At 42.1% G+C, this 26,776-nt stretch overlaps 1 protein-coding gene across 2 annotated transcripts in view; it reads left to right on the top strand.

Moving 5' to 3' along the window:
* SPOCK1 (SPARC (osteonectin), cwcv and kazal like domains proteoglycan 1) overlaps positions 1-26,776 on the top strand; it is a 392,633-nt gene that overhangs the window by 312,895 nt on the left and 52,962 nt on the right. For both annotated transcript variants that reach the window (XM_083428897.1, XM_083428898.1), the window contains exon 6: positions 729-843. In XM_083428897.1, coding sequence (XP_083285023.1) covers positions 729-843 — 115 coding nt within the window. The remainder of the gene's footprint in view (positions 1-728; positions 844-26,776) is intronic.

The raw sequence follows: 26,776 nt of genomic DNA, 5'->3' as shown, positions 1-26,776 counted from the left end.
AGGTAGAAGAAATCACAAGAGATGAGTAAAAATAGTTTGTGAGGCATGGAGGAAGGGGAAATGTCTTCACAAAAAAAGGAAAAGATTTAGGTGGTAACACTGTGCTGTATCTGCTGAATTTCTTTGTTCTCCATTCCAACTTTTGAAGACCAGCCTTACCAGTGCTGGCCACCACCCACCCACCCTGCAAATTCAAGCATTCTCCTGCACTTCAATAACTATAGAATGTGCAGAAATTGGCTAGAGTGGTTGTAGGGCATGGACACCAACATTGTACTAATTGCACTTGTAACGCGAAGGTAGTGGTGAAGATCGAACTAATTACAGAACTATAGAATACCATACCATATCAATGTTGCCTAAATTACACACCTGCAGCTTAGCTTTTGTAATTTCCTGACATTTTGGAGCTTGTATAAGGATGGAAAGCCCTTAACACAACATATTAAAGCAAAATACTTTTCGTTTATTGAACAAACACTCAAAACTGGAATTCTGCCATACCATGAAAAGGAAGAAGGAATCCTAGTGAAATACAGTGATACCCTATTGGCCAGGCACCTGGGTACTCTTTGGGAAATAAGCTCTTTAGGAAACAACTGCCACCTCAAAGGTCCTAACTATTTGGCAATATGTAATTTCTCTCTCTCTTCCTCCCCCCCCCCCTCCCTCCACAATTGTTTTACCTCAAATGAAAGGCCCTTGTTTTGTTTTTGTTTCAATTACAGTGCAAGTTGGAGTTTCATGCGTGCACATCCGGCAAAAACATTGCAGCTCGCTGTGAAGGGCCTTGCCCATGCCTTCCGGGACAGGAAAGTCTAAAGCACAAGGCGGAGAAAACTGGTGAGTTGATCTGTTGACTTTGATATAAAATGTCTTTCTAATTACTTTTGCTGTTGGTATGTTGTCCAGTCCAATCCATATTTACTCCGAAGAGAGATCCACTAAGTTCAGTGAGACTTACTGTACTTTCAAGCATATGGCTGTTCTATGTGGTGGCAACAGAATTGCAAGTCCTGGGGCTCTTTTGTTATGACTTGTGAAGAACGTGGAAAAGGCCTCTAGCCCAAGCATTCTGGAATCCTAGATGAGTGATTTTCAAATACTGAATGGGTCACTGGAGCCTTGCAGTTGAATTGAAATGCTACTGCAAGTTCATGTGAAGGGTAGTGCATCAGAAGAAGGTGGCAGGAATGTGTGTAACAGCTTTGTCAGTGTGGGAACCAAGGGCTGGGCTGCGGAGAGAAAAAATGCAACTTCCTATTGGTAGAACCCTCTGCAGAACTTTTCTGACTTTTTTAGACCATTTGTCTTTGACTGGTGTTTTGGGACACGCTATACAGCGAAATCCTATACATGTCTAGAAGAAAGTCCTGTTAAGTTCAATGTGGAGCTTACTCTCACTTAAGTTCTGTAGTATAAGATTGCAGTCTGAAAGTGGGTTGCAGCACTATCACCATGCAAATAAATGTTTGAAAATTAGGAAGTGGGTCACCAAATGCATGTTTCAGCTAAAGGCAGCCCCTGAGTCTACTAAGAGTTAGGACTACTGTTCTGCATGAGTTCTAAGAACATTTCTTGTTTCTCAAACATTCAGTGTGTCTCAAACTTTGCGAAACGCCACCAACAGGTGTGTTAAAAAATACTAACTGGGCAATCAGCAGAGTGGCTAGCCCAGAGACCATTGCAGCATTCCCAGCTAATGGAATAGAAGAAAACAGAGTGTCCATGTCTATCCTAAGCCTTCACTGATTGCCACCTGGTTTTCCTCTCTCACGTCACTAATGAGCCCAATGAGGACACATGCCAGCACTGTTTAGGTTTCCGAATCATTAACACGATGAGGGTTTGTGAGGATGAGCACACTGGCGAATAGCCCATCATTGCCCCTTTGCCCTACATTAGTTCAAAGAATAACTTCTGGGTAGGGAGATTTTTCTACTCATGTAGGTTCCTTGTGTGATTCAGAACCCTGATTTTCCAAGATTCTAAATTGCGCACTGAAAATTGTAGAAAAAACAACCTATATCTAAAAGGATATCTTTATTGTATTGTTATTTTTTATTGTTTTTTAGACCCAAGGAAGATGATATTATGCTGCAGCTATTGTTCTAAATAACAGCATTTAATTTGGCTGCTCCTCTTAAAGAATGCATCATTATTCACCACATTTTATCAAATTTTGAGAAAGCATTTTCCATGGTATGGTCACCCAATATTACACATGTGTTTAGTAATCCCTGATGTGGCTGGGATGGTTTTGGAAAAAAACCTCACTGATAAATTGCCACATTTTTATTTTCTTTTTTTCTTCTCTTAAACAAATACACATGCACACCCATTGCCTCACATTATCTGCTCTCTCTATGCCCTTTCACATGCCCTTATCAGAGGCTGTATCATATTAATAAATCTCCAGTGACATTTTAAGCTCACAATTTCATTCACATAACAGAATAAATTCTAATAACCGTTAGGTTGATAAATGCAATTTGACAGGATGTACGTATTCAGCAGGGCAAGCTTTTGTTTTGCTTGAATCTCTGATTAGTTAATTCTGCTGTGCAGAGCACATTGTGATGTGTTCACTCTCCTTCTGGAAACACAACTTCTCAAGTGATTGAGACAATAATTATTTTGGAGTTGGTTCTCTTAATGACCATCCTGTATGTTACTCTCACAATTAGTGCATGTGTGTAACTGATCTACCCATTTTTCCAATCACTGTACTGCTCTCTTATGTGGCCTGTGACCAATGCAGGTGTCAAAATCCACACCCATGACGTTTTGGGCTTGAACTGATTGTCCCAAGGACTCAAAAGTGGCATGGACTGCAAGGCCAGCTCCTGTAGTAAACTGCAGTGGTAGAAATGAGGGCCTTCTTTCCAGCCCCACTACAACCAATGTGTTCTGTGGATTCACCAATGCCTGTAAATAATTAAAGTTATGGCCTAGTGATATTCCAAGACTGGGGCCTGCCTCTTTCTTGCCAATCACAATACAAAGGTGTTGCTTATCTCAGCCATCTCACAAAGGTGTCAGGTTTTCTTCTTCTGGCAACTAAGGTAGGCAGCAGTGACCAGAAGCAGATTGGCTAGTGGGATGGAGCTATAGCAATATCCTCCCAGCAGCACTGTTGTGGCTGCCTACCAGAATGGAGATGGTGAAACAGAGAGTGGCACCAGTCCAACACTCCTACCACTATGCTCACACAGCCCCAACCTCAGTTCTGCCTCGCTCTCCCTTCTTCCAGTAAGCAACAGCAGTGCCACTGCTATGAGGCTTTTTCTCCTGCTGCACCCACCTCTTGCAATGGAGGTGCCCACACAGATCAATATTGCTGCCTCTGTTGGCTAGGGAAAGCAGATGGCTGCTTCTTTTGAATAACTAAGAACTGTGGACGGAAGAACTGTAACGAGCATCCTTTTCTTTGAGAAGGGCCAGAGCTCAGTGATGGAGTATCTGCTTTGCATGCAGAATGTCCCAGATTAAATCTATGGCATCCATAGATAAAGCTGAGAAACACAACTGCCTGAAACACTGTAGAACCACTGCCAGTCAGTCCAGACAATATTGAGCTAGATGGACCAATGGTCTGCTCATGGAGGATATATTTCTCTGGCCAAAACTGCTGGGATCAAAAAAAAACTTGATGTGGCTTATTGCTGGTCGTTGTGCAATTCCTGCATCTCTAACATTGCCTTTGAGACCTAGCCTCTGCCCACTCGCAGTATCTCCCTGATCACACCCACCCACCCACTTATGCGCAGAATATTTTATAATGTCTCTCCCTATAAAGCTAGCAATTTGGTGTCCTGCCTTCAGTTCTGTTATGTAATTAGCATGGTCCAGTTTGTGCTGAGGTAATGTAAATAGAAAGTCTCTCAGAGATTAATTTATTTTCTCAATAAGAGTGTCAGGTACAAAATTCCTTTAACTGAAATTTGCTGACAGGTGATGCAGTATTTCCATCACTTATGAGAAGCTGAATTTGTGAAATCTATTCAGACATGACCATATTGCTAAGCAGAAATAAAAGAAGGCAGTGCTGAAACCGGTGCTTCAGTAGAGGGATGTTAGTGGGAAACTACTGAACAGAATTACAATGCCAGGGTTCTGAGCAAAATGGAAGCATGCCTCACCAAACTGCTGCATAAGCTTTCTTAATCCATTTATACGAGTTAAATATATGTAATTTTAAACTTCTAATTTCCAGGCTTCCACCTTGTTCCGCATATGTGCACTTAGTTGAGCACAATTATGATTCTAAGTTAAAGGTATAAAGAAACATTTAATCTCTGGGGTGCTATTAGATTAGTCTTAAAAAAAACAAAACCAAAAAAATGCCATGCGAATGAAAAATAGAGAGAGCAGTATCGGTGTGGCTTACCTGAGGGGGGATCTCAGATGATATTATTGGAAAATGTTTGCAATTTAAGCAACCACCATCTTACAGATCTTTCCCTTCTACTCAAAATTCTGTTGTGCAATTTTATCCCGCCCATGTGGCTTCTTAATTCATGTGTTTTTCTAGTGGCAAGAGATCCCACTATAGGAAAGCAGCTAACACAACTCCCACCAAGGTGAATGGGGCCTGACAGCTGTGCTTTGAAATAAAACATTGCTTTTAGTAACTTAGAGCATCTCCATGGAGCCTCAGATCAGAGAATCAGAGCTTCAAACTTAGGGGTGCAAAACAGCCTGATGGCCACCTTCCAATGGCCGCAGGCCAGCGGGGCAGCAACAAAGGCAAAAGTGGGCATAGGAAGGAATGTGAATCTTACAGTAGGCTAGTTTCTATCCACACTCACAAACCCTTCTCTGTCCTCCAATCAGGCAAGCACATTCCACTTTCACCTTGATGGGAGGTCAGTGGCTCTGGTGGGAAGTGGCAGCTGGATTTGGCATCCTTATTTAGAATCTGAACGGATACACCATCGCAGCTTGTGGTATGGCACCTTGGCCATACCAAGTCTGGTGCTGATGGTGCTGCAGAGCTGGCAAGGTCACCATGAACCTGACATGGAACACCTGCGGTCCACAAATGCTTCCTGTTGCGTGCCAAGGGGTGACAGGAATGGAGAAACAGGACCTTGGACAGTACCATTGCAGGCCCTTACTGCTAACATTTGATGTGTGGTGCAGGAAATTTGGTGTAGCTCATTCATTTAGTCTGCAGCTTTCCTGGGAGTAAGGAAACCAGTATGCCCTGCATGAGACAAGATTATATAGCACTGGCCTGATTTAGCTGCAGAGACCCATACTATGAATGATTTGATTGGAGCTAAATTTGTAAAAATTATGCTGCACATCTTTCATGGGTCTCTTTCAGGATCTATTTTGCAACCCCCATTGAGTTGACTGGAAGTGTATTAGCTGCAGTGCCTGATTGATTACAGTTCTGGTCTGAAGAAGGGTAAACTGGACTAATAATTTCTTTAATAATAGCTCCCTGTTAACATCAGCACCCAGTATCACTAAGGCATTCACATCATAATAATCATTTCATTTGAATTGATGGTAAGATGGAAAATTAAAGGACGATTTGTCACTGTAATGATATAGGCTCTCTGCATTGTCTGGTATTCTGCAGTAAAATCTTTGAAGAGACAAGCAAATTGTATTCTTTGGTCCCTGTGTTTGAAAATTGGATTTTGCTCAGTTCTCCAAGAAGCAAAACCCTCATAGTGATGCTGTATTACAAATGGCATATTTTTAAAGTGAAAGCAAATGTTTAATCCACATTCTCTGCCTGCCTGCCTGCTTGTGGCACACAAACTTTGAAGTTCATCAAAACATGGGGTCTGTGCTTCATTATTAACAACAGCACCAGGCCACACAGTCTGTTTTGGTGACCATTTCCAACTCAGCTGTTGAAAGATAAAGTTTTATTTGTAATCAGCTCTTGTTAGCTGCCCTTTCAGACAGTATGCCCCTGCTTCCTGCAACAAATTCAGTACAGGAAATATTTCAGCAAGGCAAGGGAATGAATACTGAAGTTTAAAACAAGAGTCTGTGGTCATTTAATAGTGTTGGAGAGGTTCTAGTCCAAGCCTATGTGCTAACAGAGCAGTACTTGCCTCCCTATCTACCCACAAATCAGCACCACAGTGTGTTGCAGAGAGAGAAAATGGAATGGGGCAGGGTATCTCATGAATGACAGTAAATATTATAGAGCTGGTCCAAAGTTCCTTGGTTGCTCTGATTTGGTATTCATTCATTTATTAAACTTTTTAAATTGCCCTTCAACCAAATGGATCCCAGGGCAATTAGCAAGATGATAATGAGACACCAGCTGGAAAAAAAAAAGTTAAACAAATTATTGAAACAACACTGCAAGATATAGCAGCAAACATAAAATGGAGCTTAAAATGCACAACCTTCACAACACTGGACATTCTAACCAGTTTTCATCAAAAGACAGATGAACAGATGTGTCTTGATGCATTGTCAGAAGCCCAGGAAAAAGGAATTCCACAGCCAGAGTGCCACTACTGAGAAGGCCCTGTTCTGTGCAACCACATAAGGGACAATCCCTGCTGGTGAGAAGAGGAATGCCCCTTCTGCTGATCTCAGAGCCAGATAGGGGAAGGTGTATCAGATCCCAAACTAATGTGAACTTCTTAAATTGAGCCCAGTAGCATTTAGCCAGCCAATGCAGATGTATCAAAATAAATGTAACATGATTCCATACAGATGTGCTAGTCAGCATCCTTACAGAAGAATTATGCACTACCTGAAGTTTTTGGAATGTCCTCAACCCCACATAGAGCACATTGCAGTAATTTGGATATTAGAGTGTTGAGTAAAGACTCCTTGGCTTTCCAGACCCAGGGCCCACCTTATCATATTTGTGTCTCTAAGTCTTCTGCCATTATGGAAAAATGAGAGTTCTAGAGAGTTCTTCATGTGCCACTGGAGGGAAGCAGATGAGCATCACTGAATAAGTCTCTTACTGGCAGTGTTGCAGCTTCTGTTGAACTACTGTAATAGCAATTAAGCAACAGAATAACCTAATTTGCCATTGGTATGTTTGTTTTGTAAGGCTATAAAATTGGCACAATTGTAATTGGCACAAGTACAAAGCTACAGTTGTAGTTTTGCTGTTTTCATTGTCTCTTGTTTCTCACAACCTTTTATCAGAAGGGGAACAGAATGTGTATTACAATAAATTTCACAAGCATCTATTGTTATCACAACTTCAGTTTGAAGCACTAGGCAAAACTTTTTTTTTTATGCTCTCTCAAGCTCTTAAATAAGTGACATTTCAGTTCCATAAAGTTAGCGTATAATACAAGAAGGGGCAATACTGTAAATTAAGCGATGACCCTTAAAGAAGAAACAGCTGGCAATCCCAAAGGAATATACCTTGGCAAGTGCTGAATTTTAAAATGGCAATCGGTGTACTCGGCAATCTGTTTTTATGCCCTTCTGTAACCTCTGTCTCCAGACTAACCTATAACAGTACTTCCTATGTCTTTCTAACTTTGCGTTTTTTAGCGTGTCTAGGTGATATTATACTATACTTTTTAAAAATATCAGTTTCTGTGTGTATTTCATTTGTCCATGGATATATGCAATAATAGGGGACGCGGGTGGCGCTGTGGGTAAAAGCCTCAGCGCCTAGGGCTTGCCGATCGAAAGGTCAGCGGTTCGAACCCCGCGACGGGGTGCGCTCCCGTTGCTCGGTCCCAGCGCCTGCCAACCTAGCAGTTCAAAAGCACCCCCGGGGCAAGTAGATAAATAGGGACCGCTTACTAGCGGAAAGGCAAACGGCATTCCATGTGCGGTTCTGGCTCGCCAGATGCAGCTTGTCACGCTGGCCACGTGACCCGGAAGTGTCTTCGGACAGCGCTGGCCCCCGGCCTATAGAGTGAGATGGGCGCACAACCCTAGAGTCTGTCAAGACTGGTCCGTACGGGCAGGGGTACCTTTACCTTTATATGCAATAATTCAGCAACAGCAGTCTTTACGACATAACATTTATGTGACTACACCAACAGCAGTAAGTGGCAATGGGGCAGTTTCCTCCATTGCACCTGAGGGCATCAGTTATGGGGGTGCAGGACAGGCCATGTGATACATACAGCTCTGTCCTCTGACAAGAGTGTACATCCAGGGGGTTCAGGTACAACAGAGGGCAGTGCTTGCCACCTAGCATCTACTGTCTGAGATGGTTCCTTACTCTGCCTAAAGGTAGGCCCGGTCCAGCCCCTTCCTGCTTTAATTCATATCAGGAAAATGGGGGAAAAGAAGCATTTGGGCCATACAGGTCTATGGCATACCGATCTTCCAACTTCCTGTCTGAAAGTCCAGTCATTGTAGAAGAATTCAGATACAGCTTATATTGACGACTTCCCCTCTAAATGTTACACACTAAAGTGCACATCCTGTTCACGGTGGAGTGACTATCCTATTGTTTGTGCTCAACTACCTGTCTTCTCCTTTATTGAGTTGCAAGTCAGCTACATTTTATGAGCTAATCAATGACAGTTAACTCATTTCCATTCAATTTCAATGGAATTTCTTTAATCAGCATTATTTACCTAACATCCATCAGAATATAGTAAGTGGTTGTGCTGTATTTCAGAACCAAGAGAGAAAAAATTTCCCAGACATGAAATCGAAATGTCATGAGCCTGAATACTGCAGGATGACATAAACCTTTAGGACCTCTGCTCGGAAAACTTTGACAGGCCCTAGAACAACAGCTTTATCTTTCTTTTTTAAAGAAGGTATTATAGAAAGGAGAAAGAGGAGCCTTCAAGAATCTATACATTCAAGTAACCTACACCAACTCAAGCTAAATTATTGGGCTAATTCCCCTTTCAATACCATTCTTGTGGTGAAGAACTGTAAAGCAAATTTCTGAACAGCCAGTGCTCGGACCACAGTTTAAATCAAAAGAGCTTTAATAATCAGCATGTTTTGAACATATGACTCAGTAACATAAGTGTTCTGGCAGCCACCTGTCTTCCACCTCGAAATGCCACAAAACCTCTTAACTGAAAGTTCCCACCCAACTTTCTTCATGAGTTTGGGAGATTTTGCCCTAAAGCCTTCCTAAAAGCTCCTATTAATGATGCATTTGAGTCATATCATCAAAGGACACCCTACAGAATTAAACGACGGCCCTTCTATTATACTGCTTTGGCATATGTGGGCTGTTCATGGCTTTCCAACTTTCTCTTTGTCTCACTTTTATACTTTTTTGACTCATATTTCAACATACGGTAATTGTTAGAGACTATTCAGAGACCTAAGAATGAAGCTTAAGGTCCTCAAAATTCTTATAGCTTCAGTGGGGTACGTTTTATAAAAAATGGTTCCCAATTCCAGCACATTATTAATGCTCTTCATGCAGCTGTAACTTTGTGCCTGATGCGGCACTCACCAATATTATACAAAATTGTTGGCAGATCATAATGTTAATTTGAAAACAAATGCTTTAAATGCTCTTTCTCTAAGTATGTGCCATTGTAGGTGTTTTATTCTGGAACGCTAGCTGCCTAATAAGCTTTATTGCGTTTCAAAGCATAAACCTGGAATTGATCCTGCTCTTTGTAATTCTGTTTTTCCCAGAGGGGATATTAATACTTTACCAAAAGAAAATAAATTAAAATAGGTTTGTTTACTTTCAACAGCCCATCAAAGGAGCTGTTTCACTTGGTATGAACAAGATTGTCTTTTACATGAAGATGAAATAGAGAGCCAAAGTGTACTTTTCAGGGGCTATTTTGCATATTGAACTGTCTCAAAGGTATTCACAGTAAGTTATAAAACACTTATGTAAGACTAGACTAGGGGTGGACAAACCTGTCAGTCTGGGTTTTTCTCCATTCTCTCTCTCTCCCCCCCTCCCCCCAGTATTTGGGGTAAAAGCCTGTGTACTACAATTTTGCCTGGTGTATATGTATTTTGTGGGTACTTTTTATTAATACAGTGGTACCTCGAGTTACAGATGCTTCAGGTTACAGACTCCGCTAAACCAGAAATAGTACCTCAGGTTAAAAACTTTGCTTCAGGATGAGAACAGAAATCACGTGGCCGTGGCATGGCAGCAGCAGGAGGCCCCATTAGCTAAAGTGGTACCTCAGGTTAAGAACAGTTTCAGGTTAAGAACGGACCTCCAGAACGAATTAACTTCTTAACCCGAGGCACCACTCTATACATTTTCAGTATGCATTGTTTGGGTGGGGGACTAGAAAACATGAAATTCAGAGCAATGTGAATTCAAGGACCAATGAAATAATAATAATAATAATAATAATAATAATAATAATAATAATAATAATAATAATGCTCTAGGGGTTCTCCAGACCCCTCTGAACCAATTTCAGGGGGAGTAAAGCCACTCAGGGGGAGGAGTGGGAGAAGTCTTGCTGCACTGGTGGAAATCTGTAAGCAGGTTTTAGATAGCAGGACTAGTTTGTTGATTCCTGCCCATAACATTTAGATTGGGCTCAGAGTATTATTGAAGATTAATTTCAGAGTACAAGCTTTCATAATTAAAACAAATTTGACTATTAGCATCACTTTACATGTTGCATGTTGCATAAAATGTTTGGAATGTGGCAAATGTGCTCTAGGAAATACATTATCATACTATAGGTGCACACTGCTCAAAGAGCATTGACTGGCTCTGACTCCATGTTGAGTGTACACTCAGTGGCAAACCTGGGTTCTCCTCTGCTTCTGTGAAAAATGGTCCCTACCATACCTCCCAGAATTGCTTCACAATTGCTTTCTTCAAGGTTTTACGTTGTAGAAGGTTTTACAAGCAAAAAGTGGGAATGCAAAAACGTAGTGTTGTATTAAGTTATGTGTTCCTAGAGATACACTTGCAAAGAGGCAGGATTGATTGTGTCTCCCTTCCAAAGGAACACTAGGCATTTACTTGACTTATTGGTAAAAGATTGGAGATTGTGTGTTCAAATCCTTCAGATGATCCAGTTTCCTGTAGGCTCCCCTGAAAAGGAAAAGGAAAAACACTGCCGGGTTAAACTGCAGGTGACAGTCTTCTCAATGACTCTGCTGATCAATGGAAGTAGTAGCAAGGAGTATTAAGCCTTTTTCTGTTTCAGTTGAGCCTTATTTGAGCAACAAGGTCTTCCTGATCTTTGGTTATTCTTAAGTGATGACTCCTCTTTGATTCTGTATCCTGATATTTCCTACAGTTCTGATATGTCTCCTGATTTGTCTGCTGGCTCTGACTTGCTTTTCAGTTCTAACTCTTGGCTGGGCCCATGGCTCTTGGCAGACTGTATATGAAAGACAGTATATATCACATACCTGAGAACAGTGATGTTGCTGCTAGGATGTTATCAAATATTTTTGAAGAATGTGCAGGTGTCCTGATAAACAACAACACGGAGGTTATATATAAGAACAGCTGAGATTCCCAGTTGTCACAGTTCCTAGAATGTCCTTGGGAAGGTGTCATGGCGATTATTGTAATCGAACCAATATGATGGTAGAGACCTGAGCAGAAAGACTATTTAGAACAGATTTTATTAAAGCAAAGCATAACACTGTGATATGATAAATTTTAAAATCGTAAGTTTCGTAACTTTAAAAGTAATTTATGCTGCATATACACTTTTTATGGCTCAGCATCTGTTCACATTACAACTGTTTCAACTCACAAAATTGGAGATAACAAATTCTGTACAGCTTAGGAGTTGACTGATCAGTGAGTTACTCCTATGGTCTGTCATAATGATGATATTTTGATGCCAGCTCATCGCAACACTGGAAGATTTGAATATTAAAATAAAAGAATGCCAGTTTGGGGGCACGATTCAACTTCATGAAGATGGAAGCAATTTTGATCCTCCAGCAAACAAAATGCCTTGTTAGGCCTCAGGATTTGACCTCCCCACAAGAAATTTCTCAAATAATGAGATTGTAATTTACTTAAGCAAAGTTGATAATCATGAAACTTCTCAAAGGTATAACAAAGACAAGATTATCAATTGACTCTTGTTATCTCGTTGCCATTCATGGTTTTGTTAACAGTACACATACTGAGTAAGAAATATCATGGTAGCTGGCATGGAGGAGGACTATAAATTATGTCAACCCACAGTACCACACGAAACAAATGAAGACAAGTGAAACTCAATGATTCCAAGGGTCCATACAAACCTTTACATTTGTCAATAAGTCTGAAGTTATTATTTCAAGTAGTTTTAGATTTGGATTAATTATGGTCAGAACAAGACGTCCAAACCATGCTGTTTTCTAGGAGAGGATCACTAACAAAACAATCCTATTGTCAGGAGTCAATCTGACATAGATTCTGATACTATCTCATCCAAGGAAGAAGCTTGTGACTCCATAGAAAGCCCCAGCTCAGTTCACCTTGTGTTATGGATACCTTGTCTGGGACCTGAGATAAGCCCCTACACCATGTCATGGGTCCACACAGGACTACAGGTGCTAAGATGAAAGTGGGTCTCAGTTCTGGTCCTCATGTAGCCAAAATGATACCATCTGTAGAGGAGAGATCAGCATGCTTGAATGAAGTACAAAGGACCCTCCTATGACCAGGGGCCGAGGAAGGGGGGGTGGACCGTCCCAGGTGCCTTCGCTGAGAGGGGTGACATCTCGGCCCCAGACACACTGACCAGATGTTTGGAAGCTGTGGCTGGATGGTTATGTGGAAGCCGGTTGAAGTTAAATCCTTCGAAGACAGAGGTCCTCTGGCTGGGACGGGACGATATGGGATTGGGGGGGCAACTCCCATCTCTTGCGGGGGTGCAATTAGTGCCAGCACCATCCGTTAAGAGTTTGGGTGTAATCTTCGATACCTCCCTCTCCATGGAGGCGCAGATTACAGCTATAACAAAGGCGGCATTTTTTCATCTCCACCAGGCTAAGCATTTGGCTCCTTATCTCTCTCACCCTGACCTAGCCACTGTGATCCACGCGACGGTCACCTCCAGACTGGATTATTGTAACTCGCTCTATGTGGGGCTGCCCTTGAGACTGACCCAGAAACTCCAGCTGGTGCAGAATGCCACGGCAAGACTCCTTATGGGGTCTTTGCTGCAAGATCACATTCATCCGGTACTATACCAGCTGCACTGGCTCCCGGTGGAGTACAGGATCAGGTTTAAGGTGCTGGTTTTAACCTTTAAAGCCCTATACGGCCCTCGTACCTACGGGACCGCCTCTCCTGGTATGCCCCACAGAGAAACCTACGGTCTGCAAATAAAAACATCCTGAAGGTCCCAGGCCTCAGAGAGGTTAGGCTGGCCTCAACTAGAGCCAGGGCTTTCTTGGCTGTGGCTCCAATCTGGTGGAACGCTCTGTCACAAGAGACTAGGGCCCTGCGGGACCTGACATCTTTCTGCAGGGCCTGCAAGACAGAGTTGTTTCACCAGGCCTTTGGTCAGGGCCCAGCCTGACTCCCTCCTCTGGCAACCTGCACAGAATTTTGCTTAACGGTTGCCATTAATTTGATTTTAATTAATTTTTATAATGGAAAGTTTTTAGAATGTTTGATTATTTGATTGTTTGATTATTTAATTGTTGTTAGCCGCCCTGAGCCCGGCTTCGGCTGGGGAGGGCGGGATATAAATAAAATTTATTATTATTATTATTATTATTATTATTATTATTATTATTGGCAGTCATGGGGGAGCAGCGCACCAAATGTCTGCCATCGGCGACTCACTCCACCCCCGTGGGTGGCTCACTCTGCCCCTGGCTGCAGGGCGCCCGTGCCTCTCCATGCACCCGAGCCGCTATCCTGTGCCTGGGAGGACCCCCCTCCATGCCCTGCCCCCCTCGGGAGCATGTCCACCCTTGGCAGTGCGGTCATATGCTCTGTCGCTGTATATGACCAGAAACAAATCCTAAGGAAGCGAACAACAATGCTGCAAAACAGTCCAGTGAGGACTGTGCATGCTCTGTGGGCACAGAATGTCAATTGAGTATTGCCAGTTTTTTTTGGGGGGGGGGCAGTGAACCATGGGGGAGGGGGGGAGGATGAAGTGGCTGGAGCACTTGACAGAGCTGAAAGGAAGTATCCCCACACTGCAATTTTTTGTGGCAGCTCCCAGTTGCACTTCCAGATTCCAGCATGCTAGATAACAAGAGTGTGCCCAGCACAACAGATGTGAATAAAACTTAGTTCATATTATATTAGTGATGTTAACTCATGGATATAGGCACAGAACCAATTTAAGAATAGAAAAGGAGCATACTGGAGCTGACATGCCAGTTGCCTGTTTCCAGGGGAGTAAAGTGGCCCCTTTGTTGTGGAGATTAATACGTACAATTCTAAGACATTGTTTGCATCTATTATTTCTGTTGGCTGGTTTTTGATCCCTAAAGTACTGGGATAAAAAATGCACTCTTCTTTGCTTGCGAGCACTTCCAAGCGCAACTGACAACAACATCCCAGTGAGTCGCTTATTTCAATTCTGATATTTTAACTTAACTGAAGGAGTACCACAGCTAATGGAAATATTCCCCAAGCCTTGGATTATTGTATACGCCAACTTAGCAGCCTCAGGCTCTGAAAATATGGTTTGAATAAAAAATAATATTTTAGGAGTTTTAATACAGGCAATGATTAGATGTGCCTTGCCCCAGCAAGCATCTTCATAATTTTCAAGTCAATTTATTTTCCCTGATAGAAGGCTTTGAGTACTGTGTGAGACAGTTCTTCTAGCAATAGAAAAGAGCACAGAAAGATGGAAAACAATATGGACTCTGAAGCTGTGTCTGTAATGTTGCATGGATTATGCATGGAGCTTTGCCCTAGTGGGATATTATTGTAGAGATTTAAAACAATCCTTCATGCCCTTCAAAGAAAACTACTTTAATTCAGATTCTTTGCTCAGTGAGGTTCTCTGATGTTAAACCCAAAAGGAACATGTTTATCAACTGTTTTGGTGGGTGCAGAGGCAGGCTGGGGCCGGGAGGATGATAGGGAAATGGCTGTTCCATTTTTCACTGAAAAGCAGTCCCATGTGTGAGAGCTTTTAAACCTTTATTTTGAATCTCTGAACACAATGCTAAAAGTAATGACAGAAAACAGTGCTTTTGGTGACTTATGCAAGTGTGCCTACCCTATGGAATACTAACACATGCAGCATATAAGATATAATTAGCAGGGCTGCCTGGTTAATTAGTTTTAAAATGTGTACAGTATATATACATTTTTTAGTTTTGAAAAATGTATATATTGCTAATGTATTCCCCCCTCCCTTTAGTGTTAATGTATCTATGTTGGGGAAATTGCAAGTTGCTTTGGGTTGCCCTGAGCAAGATAAAGCGACTAACAAATTTAATTAATAATAACGCATATATAAAACATTTTAGCAGTGATGAGCGAATATAAAACCACAGTTAAATCTGAGAAAGATATAAAAGCAAACATCTTGTGGGAGCTCTACAAACCTTTACATCAAACTTGCCCTTTCAGAAGAAAAGAGGGTAGCCATCCCTACTCCCCCAAGCGGTGAAATAAAATATGATAGCCAGTTTTCAAATAGCTTGTCAATCTCTCCTATACATACACAAGTTCGTTCTCTGCTTGAGAGATAACAGAACTAGATATGGTGCAGTCTGTCGTATTCTGAGAAATTGCTGTTCGTCAGGCCCTCACACCTGAGGTGCTATCTCTATTGTACTATCTAAGAGAAATATTTTTAGCTAACGATTCATCTCTGACTCTGGACTTCAGCTGCAGTAATGTGAGCAGAGGTGCCTGCTATACAAGGAGACCTGGTGTAACTAGTCTGAGAATCAGAGAGATTGCCAGATCATCACATTCAATCATTATGGCAGAATTGCTAAAGGATAAGACTAGGGAAGCAGACTTCACTTTTCTTCAGCTAGTTCTTCACTCAGTACCATAGTTCCGTTTACCTGACATAATGTTTTCCCTCTGCAGAAAAATAAAATAACCATGAAAATAACAGAATGCAAATGAACACGAATTTTAAAGGAGGGGTCTGTGATCTAGAGACTAGAGTGCTTCATGATCTCTCCTTCAAATCCATGTGGATATTGTGCTTCTCCAGTGAAATGGTTTTCCCAAAGAAGAAAAACATTTGAAACAGAATCAGTCCACAGAGAACGATTATATTCCCATGAGCAATGCCATGTGTTCTTGACAGCATAGCTACAATGGGTACTTCTCCCTCTGAAAGAATCCCACGTGGCACCAACTCACCTGGGAGATGATGCTATGGAGCAATTGAACTTATAGCCTTGGAAAATAGTTGTTGTTGATTCTCAGAAAACAGTGTTGCAGGTTTAAAGTTGTAGAGCAGGGTTGATGATTGTTGCAATTGTGCACATACATCAGGTTATCCCCTTAAAAGTGTGTATTCGTGAATAGCCTCCAAAAGATAGCTTCCAAAAGAAATAAATAATCTATCAGCTCAGTGTACTTGGTGCAGATGTGTCATGTTTAGCAATTTACATTGAGCACAGCATATTAGACTAATTCTGTGTGTGTGTGTGTGTGTGTGTGAGAGAGAGAGAGAGAGAGAGAGAGAGAGGTCTCTAGGCTCTTCAGAATTGTGGGATAATTGCCATTTGTTTTTCTCCTTCACCTTTTTTGCTCTTTTGAAAACAACTAGCATTCCGCAAGGGGATTTCAGTGATGAAAGGTGAAGTGAAGACTCCACTGGCAATTGGATATTTTGGCTTAGTAGAGTCATTGCTGCTTGAAAGAGAAATTGGCTTCCCTAGAGAATATGTGGGCAATAAAGAAATAAAGTCACAGATGAGTTTGTATAAGAGCACATAAAAACTCACCCCTTTTGTCATAGTCATCTATGTGGGGAAACAGAGAACTAAATGGCTCACTAGTAGCATGACCGTTATATTTGTTTAAGTCATTTTACAAATCCACACCTCTTTTAGAAGTGTTTATTTCCCTGAGGAGACAAGCAAAGGGTTCTGTCTTACAAGTCAAGTATGCCAGCCTGTAACAGGATTAAATGGTGCTTTGCTGTTGGACTGAAGTATGAAAAATGCCCTTAGCATTAGGTCAGGATGTGAGGAAGTACTCTGGAGAAATCAAGCTGACCTGGGGGCTACAATTTTAAGCCTTGCCAGAAGATGTCTGTTTGGGCTTTCAGGACTGCTTAAGGAAGTTACGGATCTAAAAATTCCCTTGGTGATTAGGTTAAATATGCCTTTGATAGTCCAACTGTTAATGTGTTAGTTTGTAGTAGCAAAATAATACTAGATAGTTAACAAGTCACAAAGATGTGACCCTGTTTTAATGATCCACTGGGTTGTCTGTTGGTGCCTACGGCTTTAAATGCTCCAAGGCATTTGTTGGATGCATGCTTCCCTGATCTACTGTGGGCCTCTTTTGCCCAACCCCATGGTCAGCAAGAACGTGTGAATGGGAAAGAGGATAGGCAAGAGCACTTGAACAGATCTGTCCTGGAAAATCTCAATGTTGAACTAACCCAGGGAAGCGTTTCCGATTCCCATCTTGCTCCTTGATCGGAACAAGAAGTGATTGTACATATTACCGTATTTTTCCGTGTATAAGACGAGCTTTTTTGACCCAAAAATGAGGTTCAAAATTTAGGGTCGTCTTATACACGGGTAGTGCTGAGGGCGAACAGGTGAATGATTTTTTGGCACGAGCCCAAGATTGTAAGTGGCGATTGGCCACTTGATTGTTGGCGGCGGGGAGGCCGAAAATCACCCACCCACCAGAATGCAGCACACAACCACTCGCTTCGCTTACAATTGCCGCTTCCAATCTCGGGCTCGCACTTAAAATCTCAGGCTCGCACTTCATTCCAGCGGGTGAGCAATTTTCGGCATTTGCCGCCTGATTGTTGGGGGGGGAATGCCAAAAATTGCTCACCCCCCAGAACTCAGCACACAACCGCTCGCGTCGCAGCTGCCTGATTGCTGCCATTAGCCCTCCCAATTCCGCTGCGGCAACCAATAGACAGCTGTCCTTGTCGCAGTAAGCGGGAGCGTGATTGGCAGCTGCTGGCGGCGATCAGGCAGCTGATAGGTGCTTTCTGTGACACAAGCTCCAAGTGACTGTGGAGGCCAATTCTGGATCGACATGTCTTTTCACAGTGGGGACATTCGTTTCTGGGTGGGAGTTGATCACGGTGTGGATTTGCCAAGTGTGCCTTCCTCCTAGCACGTTTCTCCCTTGTGTCCTGAGTTCGAGTGTCTTCAAAGCCCATGACACCTTTGGTAAAGGCTGTTTTCCAATTGGAGTGCTCGCAGGCAAGTGTTTCCCAATTGTTGGTGTTTATACTACATTTTTTTAAAAAATTGCCTTGAGACAGACTTTAAACCTCTTTTGTTGACCACCAGCATTAGGCTTTCCATTTTTAAGTTCGGAATAGAGCAGTTGCTTTGGAAGACGATAATCAGGCATCCGCACAACATGACCAGTCCACCAAAGTTGATGTTGAAGAATCATTGCTTCAACATTGGTGATCTTTGCTTCTTCCAGTACAGTACACTGGTATTAGTTTGCCTGTCTTCCCAAGTGATGTGTAAATTTTTTTGGAGACACGGTTGATGGAATCTTTCGAGGAGTTGGAGATGGCATTTATAATGTAATGTTGAACACATTTTATTGTCTGCATGCAACATGCCACCCTCCTCCTCCTGGCCACTTCAGGCTCAGAAATTGTGTTGTTTCATGCCTGCACCGTACTCCACTCCACTTCCATGCTCCATCTCCCAGTGTTTTTGGTTTTGCAGTCACTCACTGTTTTTTTTTATGTACAATATATACATGGTCTTTTGTATGTAATAAATCAGGCTTTTAAAAAAAGGAAGGAAGGAAAAAGAAAGAGAGAGAGAGACTGGATGTACAGGAGCAGCTGATGAGTAAGTTGTTGCTTGATAAAAAAGAAAACAGCAGTCCAGTGTGAGCAAAGTTTGATCACACCAGGAGCATTTGTGGCAAGAGAATGTGCTTTGAAGTGACAACAGTGTTACTCAGCCATATTCAGGTGGTCTTGCCAATATTAAATTCATGGGTTTTGAAAGTACAAAATGGCACTATTTCCTTCAACGGGCTTTGTGAAGGAATGTAACTTTTCAGTTATTTCTTAATTCTGTTTTTGTTTGTAAAAATGGTTATCTTCAGTTAGAGCACGATTGGGGAACCCCCAGGCCTCGCTAGACCACATCTCTTCCCCCAGGCCACACCCCTCAATGGTCCAGATCTGCACCCTCTCAAGTGTTTTTGCCTGGCTAGAATGTGTTCTTGAACTAGATGGATGGTGGAGAAGCTATCGGACATGAAAGTCATGCACAACATGTACTGAAAAGACTAGGTGGCTCCTTTCCTGGGGATCAAGCTAATCTGTCCATCCTCAGTGAATTTAACATGAGAGACTCCTATGCAAGAGTCAGAAGCCCCCTTTCAAATGAGCCCCACCATTTGGTCCCTCTCCAACTTCCCATCCCCACTGGCTCCATCCTTGCACATCAGGTAGAGAGTGTGAAGGGAAGAACATAAGCATATTCAGTTGAATATGCATTGGCTCTTCCATGCAGTTCAGAGCCCACTGTGATCAGGCCTCCCAGTCAGATACAGTGTGATCTGGGTACCTCTTCAGACCTTTTGCCCAATGAATGAAGGTCTGAGGATGTTGATGGAGCTCCACTCCTCCTCACATACCTTCTTGGAATACAGGGTGAGGTTAACTTCTGAAATAGCCTGAAGCAGACTGCAGCAACAGTGGTTTATGACCCCAAACTATCAGAATGCACCAGGCGTTTAGAGCTCTTATTAGTTAGCTAACTCTGGCAATGCAATATTGTAATGTGGAAGGTGACCTTAGGAATTGCTATGATGGAGTGTGTCAGGTGCTATAGTGCTACTATCTAACTAAGCATGGTTTTACCCTTGGGTTACATAGGCCTTCAAACATTGTATAATCAAATAATACACCCATACAAATATCCAGTGACATTTTTATGACTTACGGTTGAGGAAACTGTTTTCTTGTCTATGCATTTATTTGTTATCTTTTTACCCTGCCTTTCTTCCCATTGGAGCCCCAGGTGGCATACATATTGTATAAAATATATAGTATTTGGAAGGTTGGTGCGTGGATACAAAGAGACAAAGCAAACTGTATGCATGTCAGTGAGCTAGAGTTATAAAGGCACAATATATGTGTTTGCTCTGCTCTGAATAGTACTTTAGGTTTAGAAACCAAACTCCTACCTTTTTGTTGGAGCTAATTGAGCCTAAACTGTCCCCAAAGGAGCCAAGCAAAAATGGAAATGAGAGAAAGGTGATTAGATGTTACCGTGATGGTGTACAACAAAAGCTGATAGCTATCAGAAGGGAGGATGGATATTCTTCCATCACTACTTTAGTACAACAATAAAGGAAATCACAGTGAGATCATATAATTATGTTGCTAATTATGTTGTTTCTCATGTTAGCAACACAGAAATCTGTGCAACATAATGTATCCTGGATAAAGGAATTGACTTGGAAAGGAGCCAAATGCAGACAATCTTATAGTCATGTTTTCTTTTTCCTCCTGCCACTTTTATTCTGTTTCTTTTCTCAGTACTATGAACCAATTCACACATGAGAAGGCCCAGCCATGGGTGCCTTGGGAGTTTGCAGGTCCCCCACTGGGTTTGAAGCCAGGCCTGCAGAGAGATGCCATTCAAATGAGTTGCTGCCTTCATATCAGATATAGATAGATAGAGATATGCCCTGATTTTTGCAAACCGGGGTTTCTCATCAAGAATAAGTGCAGCTCCATGTATTTCACCAATGGTGTATATTGCTTTGCAAATGTACCACCTTTTAATATAATTTGAAATAAAGAAGACATTCCAGTGTGAGAAATTCTGAAACAATAACAAAACAGTAGTACTGTAATATTGTGTTCTGTGGAGCTGTGTGTTCTGTGTGTGTGTGTGTGTGAGAGAGAGAGAGAGAGAGAGAGAGAGAGAGAGACAGACAGACAGACAGACAGACAGACAGACAGACAGAACCTGACATGTCGACCCAAAAACTCATTTGGTACCACTTCCCTTTTTCCTCAGTAAATGTCTGTATAGCCTCCAAAATTCTTAATTATGATATGGATAGTTATGATATGGATAGTAAAATTAATAAAGGCAAAGGCAACATGAAAGGAAAGAAGGAATTGTTGTACAGCTGTATTTTTAAACTTCCTGGAAGATCTGAATTTATGATCAGTATACTATCCAGTTAATATAATTCAACAGGTATGGGGAACCTTTGTTCCTGAACTACAACGTCGTTGCCAGCCATTGGCCATGTTTTTCTGGGGCTGATGAAAGTTCTTGTTCAACAAATCGATTCCGCTCCCAAGTGGGACCGGGTTGCTCTTGGGCCACCAAGTCCCACCCCCACCTCAGCGTGGTGCAGGGCAGTGTCCCGTGTCACACTGAGGGTGTCCCAGCCACACCATTGTTTTTGGAGAATGCAGTACAGATCACAAGGCATCACCTGCAGGTCAGCAAATGTCCCCGCTTCCCACTATAGTAATACAAATAAGTAGAAGCTTTGTGGCGTGTGCCCATGTTCAGTGCTGCTGCTTAACATATGTATGCTTTTCTGTGTGCATGAAGCCACAACAGTCTACACCTAGCATCCTGATTTTTAAGATGATGTGTTGACGTGAATGTGAATGCCCATCATGCAAGTAAAGTTCAGGAAGCTGCAGAGTGAGTAAATAATGATGTGTGCTTAAGTTCCCTGGATGCTTATTATTTATCTATTTAATATGCTTTAAAGAGCCATTTGAATATGTAATCAGGGAAGCCAAAGAGAGATTAAAGGGTGGACCTTTCCCCCTCTTTCTATGCATGTACATCAGGTCATTTTTTTAGCACTTGCTCTGAAGCACTTATGCCACCCACACAGCTGTTGACCGTGGCACTGTTCACATTGGCAGTTACCTGGAGGTGATAAGAGAAGCATCCCTAATTATACCTGTCAAAGTGCATGAGGCTAAGAGTAATCTCAAAACACATTCTAAAAGGATGAGGCCTTCCTGTGGCTATAATATGCACTCACCATTCAGTAAATAGCTGCCTTTGTGAATTAGGATGACATTCAAGATCCTCAATCTGCCCCTGAGCTGCCTCTCCCTCTTATTTTCCTTCTCACCCATTAAGGCAGACGTTAAGCAGTTCTGAAATGCTGTGTGTGAAAAAAGGGCACACATTCTAGGAGCAAATTGCAGGGTGTCTATATGACCTCAAAGGTTCACCGCTGTCTTTCTCTTTTCATCTCAGACATGAATGTCATCATCGTAGGGATTATGCTGGATGACAGATTTACCTGCTTAAATACAGAAATGCCGGGGGAAAGAAATAACAGCCTGTTTACCCATCAGTTTAAAAGCAGAGTGTGTGGAAATTTGTACTTTATTTGAGCCAGGTGTGAGGTTCCTACCTGTACATGATTTTTATTGAATGTTTATAATTCAGGAGCAATACCTATAAGTAAGTAGAAAAGAAAACCCAGTTTGAATGAAACTCTTCAGTGATCATCTTGATTGTGTGACAAGTTTCAATCAATTGCCTTCAGTTCCAAAAATATGCTTTTTAGCTGGGCAGGCAATCAAGAGCAGTGGCAAATATGCTTCAGGGAGGGGGGAGATTGTTTTGCAGGGTAAATAGTTGTGTAGAAAACATAATGTTGCTTTGTTTACCAGCTCTGCTCGGAAAGCTGAAATTGCTGAGTAAGGGGATATCAGTTTATTTAGCATGTGTTCGATTCTCCAACACAGAAGTATTTCCAGGGTAAAAAGAATCTAGGCTTCCCATACGTCAGGAAAATTCCTGATATGTCCCTGTTTTCAGGTGTAAAAATAGCGTCAGAGGGAATTTTGGCGAATGGGCAGATTGTCAGGGGGAACACAGATGTATGGCAACATGATGGAAAAAGCAGCGGAAACAGCCCCCAAAACTTAAAATCACTATTTTGGGGGGAGGTTTCCCCAAAAAAACTCAAAAATTTGGGGGTCTTCCTAAAAAAACCCCTCAATTTCCTTTAAAAAACCCTCAATTTTTCGGGTGTCAGGAATTTTACTTCTGGAAAAAAATGGCAACTCTATAGAATCAATAACATCAACATAAAATCTCATGCAACAACATAAACAGGACAGAGTAAGACCAGCAGGTTAAAACACAGATGATGAAATGACTCAGCAACGGTTTTAAGGGCGGGGCAGAAATGACATCAAAGTATGTGTCAGACACACATCCCTGGAGAGAGCACTCCCTTAACAAGGCAATGAGGATGCTCCTTTCGGTGGTCCCCATCTTTTCCCCTGAAAATGCCCAAGGTATAATGCTGTTCTGAGGAATGCCAAGAGGATGTCCGGCACTGTCATGAATAGTAAGTAAAAAGGACTGCCTCCTGTCACCACAAATGATAAGCCTGTCCCTAAATTTCAAAGAATTTTGCTCCCCAACCAAACAATAATCACCAGTTTCAGGGATTCCTGAATTCCCCTGCTTAGAAGTTCTTAAGTGAGAGCTTTTTTTTCTGAACCCTAAGCCATATTCACCCCTTTGTGAAGCTGAGACTCCAATACTTAGGCCACCTCATGAGAAGAGAAGACTCCCTGGAAAAGACGCTGATGCTGGGAAAGATGGAGGGCACAAGGAGAAGGGGACGACAGAGGACGAGATGGTTAGACAGTGTTCTGGGAGCTACAAACATGAGTCTGACCAAACTGCGGGTGGCAGTGGAAGACAGGAGTGCCTGGCATCACGAAGAGGAGTGCCTGGGGTCACGAAGAGTCGGACACGACTGAACGACTAAACAACAACAACATTCAAAGTATTATCATACCATTTCAACGAGTCATGGCTTCCCCCAAAGAATTCTGGAAGCTGTATTTTGTCAAGGGTGCTGAGAGTTGATAGGAGACACCTATTCCCCTCACAGAGCTACAGTTCTTAGAGTAGTTTGATGATCAATCCATCTTCCCAGGGAACTCTGACAATTGTAGCTCTGTAAGGAGAATCGGGGCCTCCTAACAATTCTCCATACCTTTAAGAAATAACAGTTCCCAGAATTCTTTGAGGAAAGCTGTGACTGTTTAAAATTGGCACCATAAATGTATGGTGTGAATGGGAACTTAATGTATATAATAAAGCCTGTAGCACAAGTGTGGTTAGGGATTGATGTTAGTCTTGTAAAGATTCGGTATTTCGATTGTACACTTTTCCACTTGTTTCCCTCAGACTGCTAAGGCTGGCGGGGGGGGAGGGAGGGGGGAATGACCAGGCAGTCAAACTGCAGAACCGTGAAAAGGTCATATAATGAAATGTATAATGTATTTAGTGCGTATTACGCAGCTGTCTTCCCCTGAATTTATGGAGAGTTTAAAAACCTCTTGCAACAAAGATCATAATGGGAACTGAAAATGCCACAACATAAATTGATTTTGTGCTAATGATTGTGACAAGAATTGAAAATAAATGGATGCAAACATTACCTTTTACACTTAAAACCTGTCTTGAGACATTATGTAAATGTAATTGCATGGCCTGCTTCATATCGTTACTACCCTAGCTTTAGAGATAGAGAGATATGCACACATACACACGTATATACAAAGAGATAGGGTGGGAAGAAACGGTTTTCTCACAGGTGTCTGTTTGGCCACTGTGAGAATACGATTCTGGACTAGATAGGCTGTTGACCTGATGCAGCAAACTCTTCTTATATTCTTATGGATTTATAACATCAAACAACTTTAAACTACTCACTCCTATTGACTTTACCAAGAGGATATAACATGCTTTGGTGTATGATGGAAGACTAAATTAAGAAGGCAAACTCAAGTCTCCTGTGGGCTCAAGATCCAAAAATTTGATAATATAGCTTTCCCCCATTCATTGCATGGAGCAAGTAGCAGACCAGTCAGTTGTGAGGATTATGAGATTGTGAGTGTGCATCTCCTTTGTCTATTTATTTTAGCAATTTACTTCCTACTTCTTTCCAGGATGGCTTACAAAGAGTTAAAATCACAATGTCTCAAGGCATTACTTGGGCTTAAAGCTTAAGTTGCTTGAGCTCATTATTTGAGCTCTGAACTCAATTGCAGAGAGCAAAGGCTGTATGTGTACAAAAGGGGGCTATGCACAACCCACCCACCCACCCCCCCATTTCCCAAAATGCCCATGTGCACTGCCTGTACGTGTGTGTGTATAGGTGGGAAGCCCTATGACATTCTCCAAATGTGAATGCTGCACATCATCTCCTCACAAATAATGGTTAAGCAGTAGTGGGACATAATGGCCTCTTTTTAAAATAATGTTAACCATTGATGAGATATAGATAGGTACTTCAACTGTCTGCTAAGAGACAAACTAGTAAAAAGGTGAATGGTGAAGGTTAAACCTCATGTATCTGTATGTATGTATGTATGTATGTATTTGTGTGTGTGTGTGTGTGTGTGTACAGTGGTACCTCTGGTTACATACTTAATTTGTTCCGGAGGTCCATTCTTAACCTGAAACTGCTCTTAACCTGAAGCACCACTTTAGCTAATGGGGCCTCCTGCTGCCGCCGCATGGCTGCCGCACGATTTCTGTTCTCATCCTGAAGCAAAGTTCTTAACTCGAGGTACTATTTCTGGGTTAGCATAGTCTGTAGCCTGAAGCCTATGTAACCTGAATCATATGTAACCCGAGGTACCACTGTACAGCCATACCTCGGGTTGCAGTAGCTTCGGGATGAATATTTTTGGGTTGTGCTCCGTGGTGACCCAGAAGTAACGGAGTGCGTTACTTCCAGGTTTTGCCACTCGCACATGCGCAGACGCTCAAAATGACATCATACACATGCACGGAAGCGGCGAAACGCAAGCCACACACACGCAGATGCGTAGTCGAATCTTACATTTACTTCACGATGTGAACGGGGCTCCAGAACAGACCCGTTCATATCCAGAGGTACCACTGTGTGTGTGTGTGTGTGTAGATATAGATATAGATTGCGTAAGATATGCATATGGTCAGAATGAAAGCTTTCAAGCTTCAGCAGTAAATGCCATATTCAATTTCTTATGTTCAGGGAAGAAATTGTTACAGGAGTGGTAATGATAGAATGGGAGGTGGGGGAGGGAAATATGACAGTTAGATGAAAATTACCACATTAAGATTTGCCCATATCTGCATTTTCAGCAGAACCCTTTGAAACTGAAACAACTAAATCATATGAAGAGCTATGGGATTTTAAGTTCTCTTGACTGTGCTGTGCTAATTGGAAGGCTTTATGAAAGAGAAAGGGAAATAGACCTATCTGGAAAATGAGCCTATTGTTGAATAAATAAAAATGAATAAGGCACTGTTGCAGTAAATTTAAGGCCTTCTGCAAAAAAGAAAAAAAAGGGGGGGAGGAATTGTCTTCTTTAGGCCAAAATGATGAGAAATCTTGTGCAAAGGACAGCTACCACATGAAAACAAGTTCATAATCAATGCAAGCTTGAGTGCATGTGAATTCAATTGCCTTATACTGCATCAGCCACTGGTCCTTTTAGCCCAATGAAAGGGGTCTTTCCCATCATCTATGTCTTGGTGTAGTGGTTAAGAGCGGTAGTCTCGTAATCTGGGGAACTGGGTTCATGTCCCCGCTCCTCCAGCTGGGTGACCTTGGGCCAGTCACACTTCTTTGAAGTCTCTCAGCCCCACCCACCTCACAGAGTGTTTGTGGGGGAGCAAGGGAAAGGAGAATGTTAGCCGCTTTGAGACTCCTTAAAGGGAGTGAAAGGCGGGATATCAAATC

This window comes from Podarcis tiliguerta (genome assembly GCF_965153285.1).
Source record: "Podarcis tiliguerta genome assembly, chromosome: 2".
Classification (NCBI taxonomy): Eukaryota; Metazoa; Chordata; class Lepidosauria; order Squamata; family Lacertidae; genus Podarcis; species Podarcis tiliguerta.
This window is presented reverse-complemented; position numbering and strand designations above follow the sequence as displayed.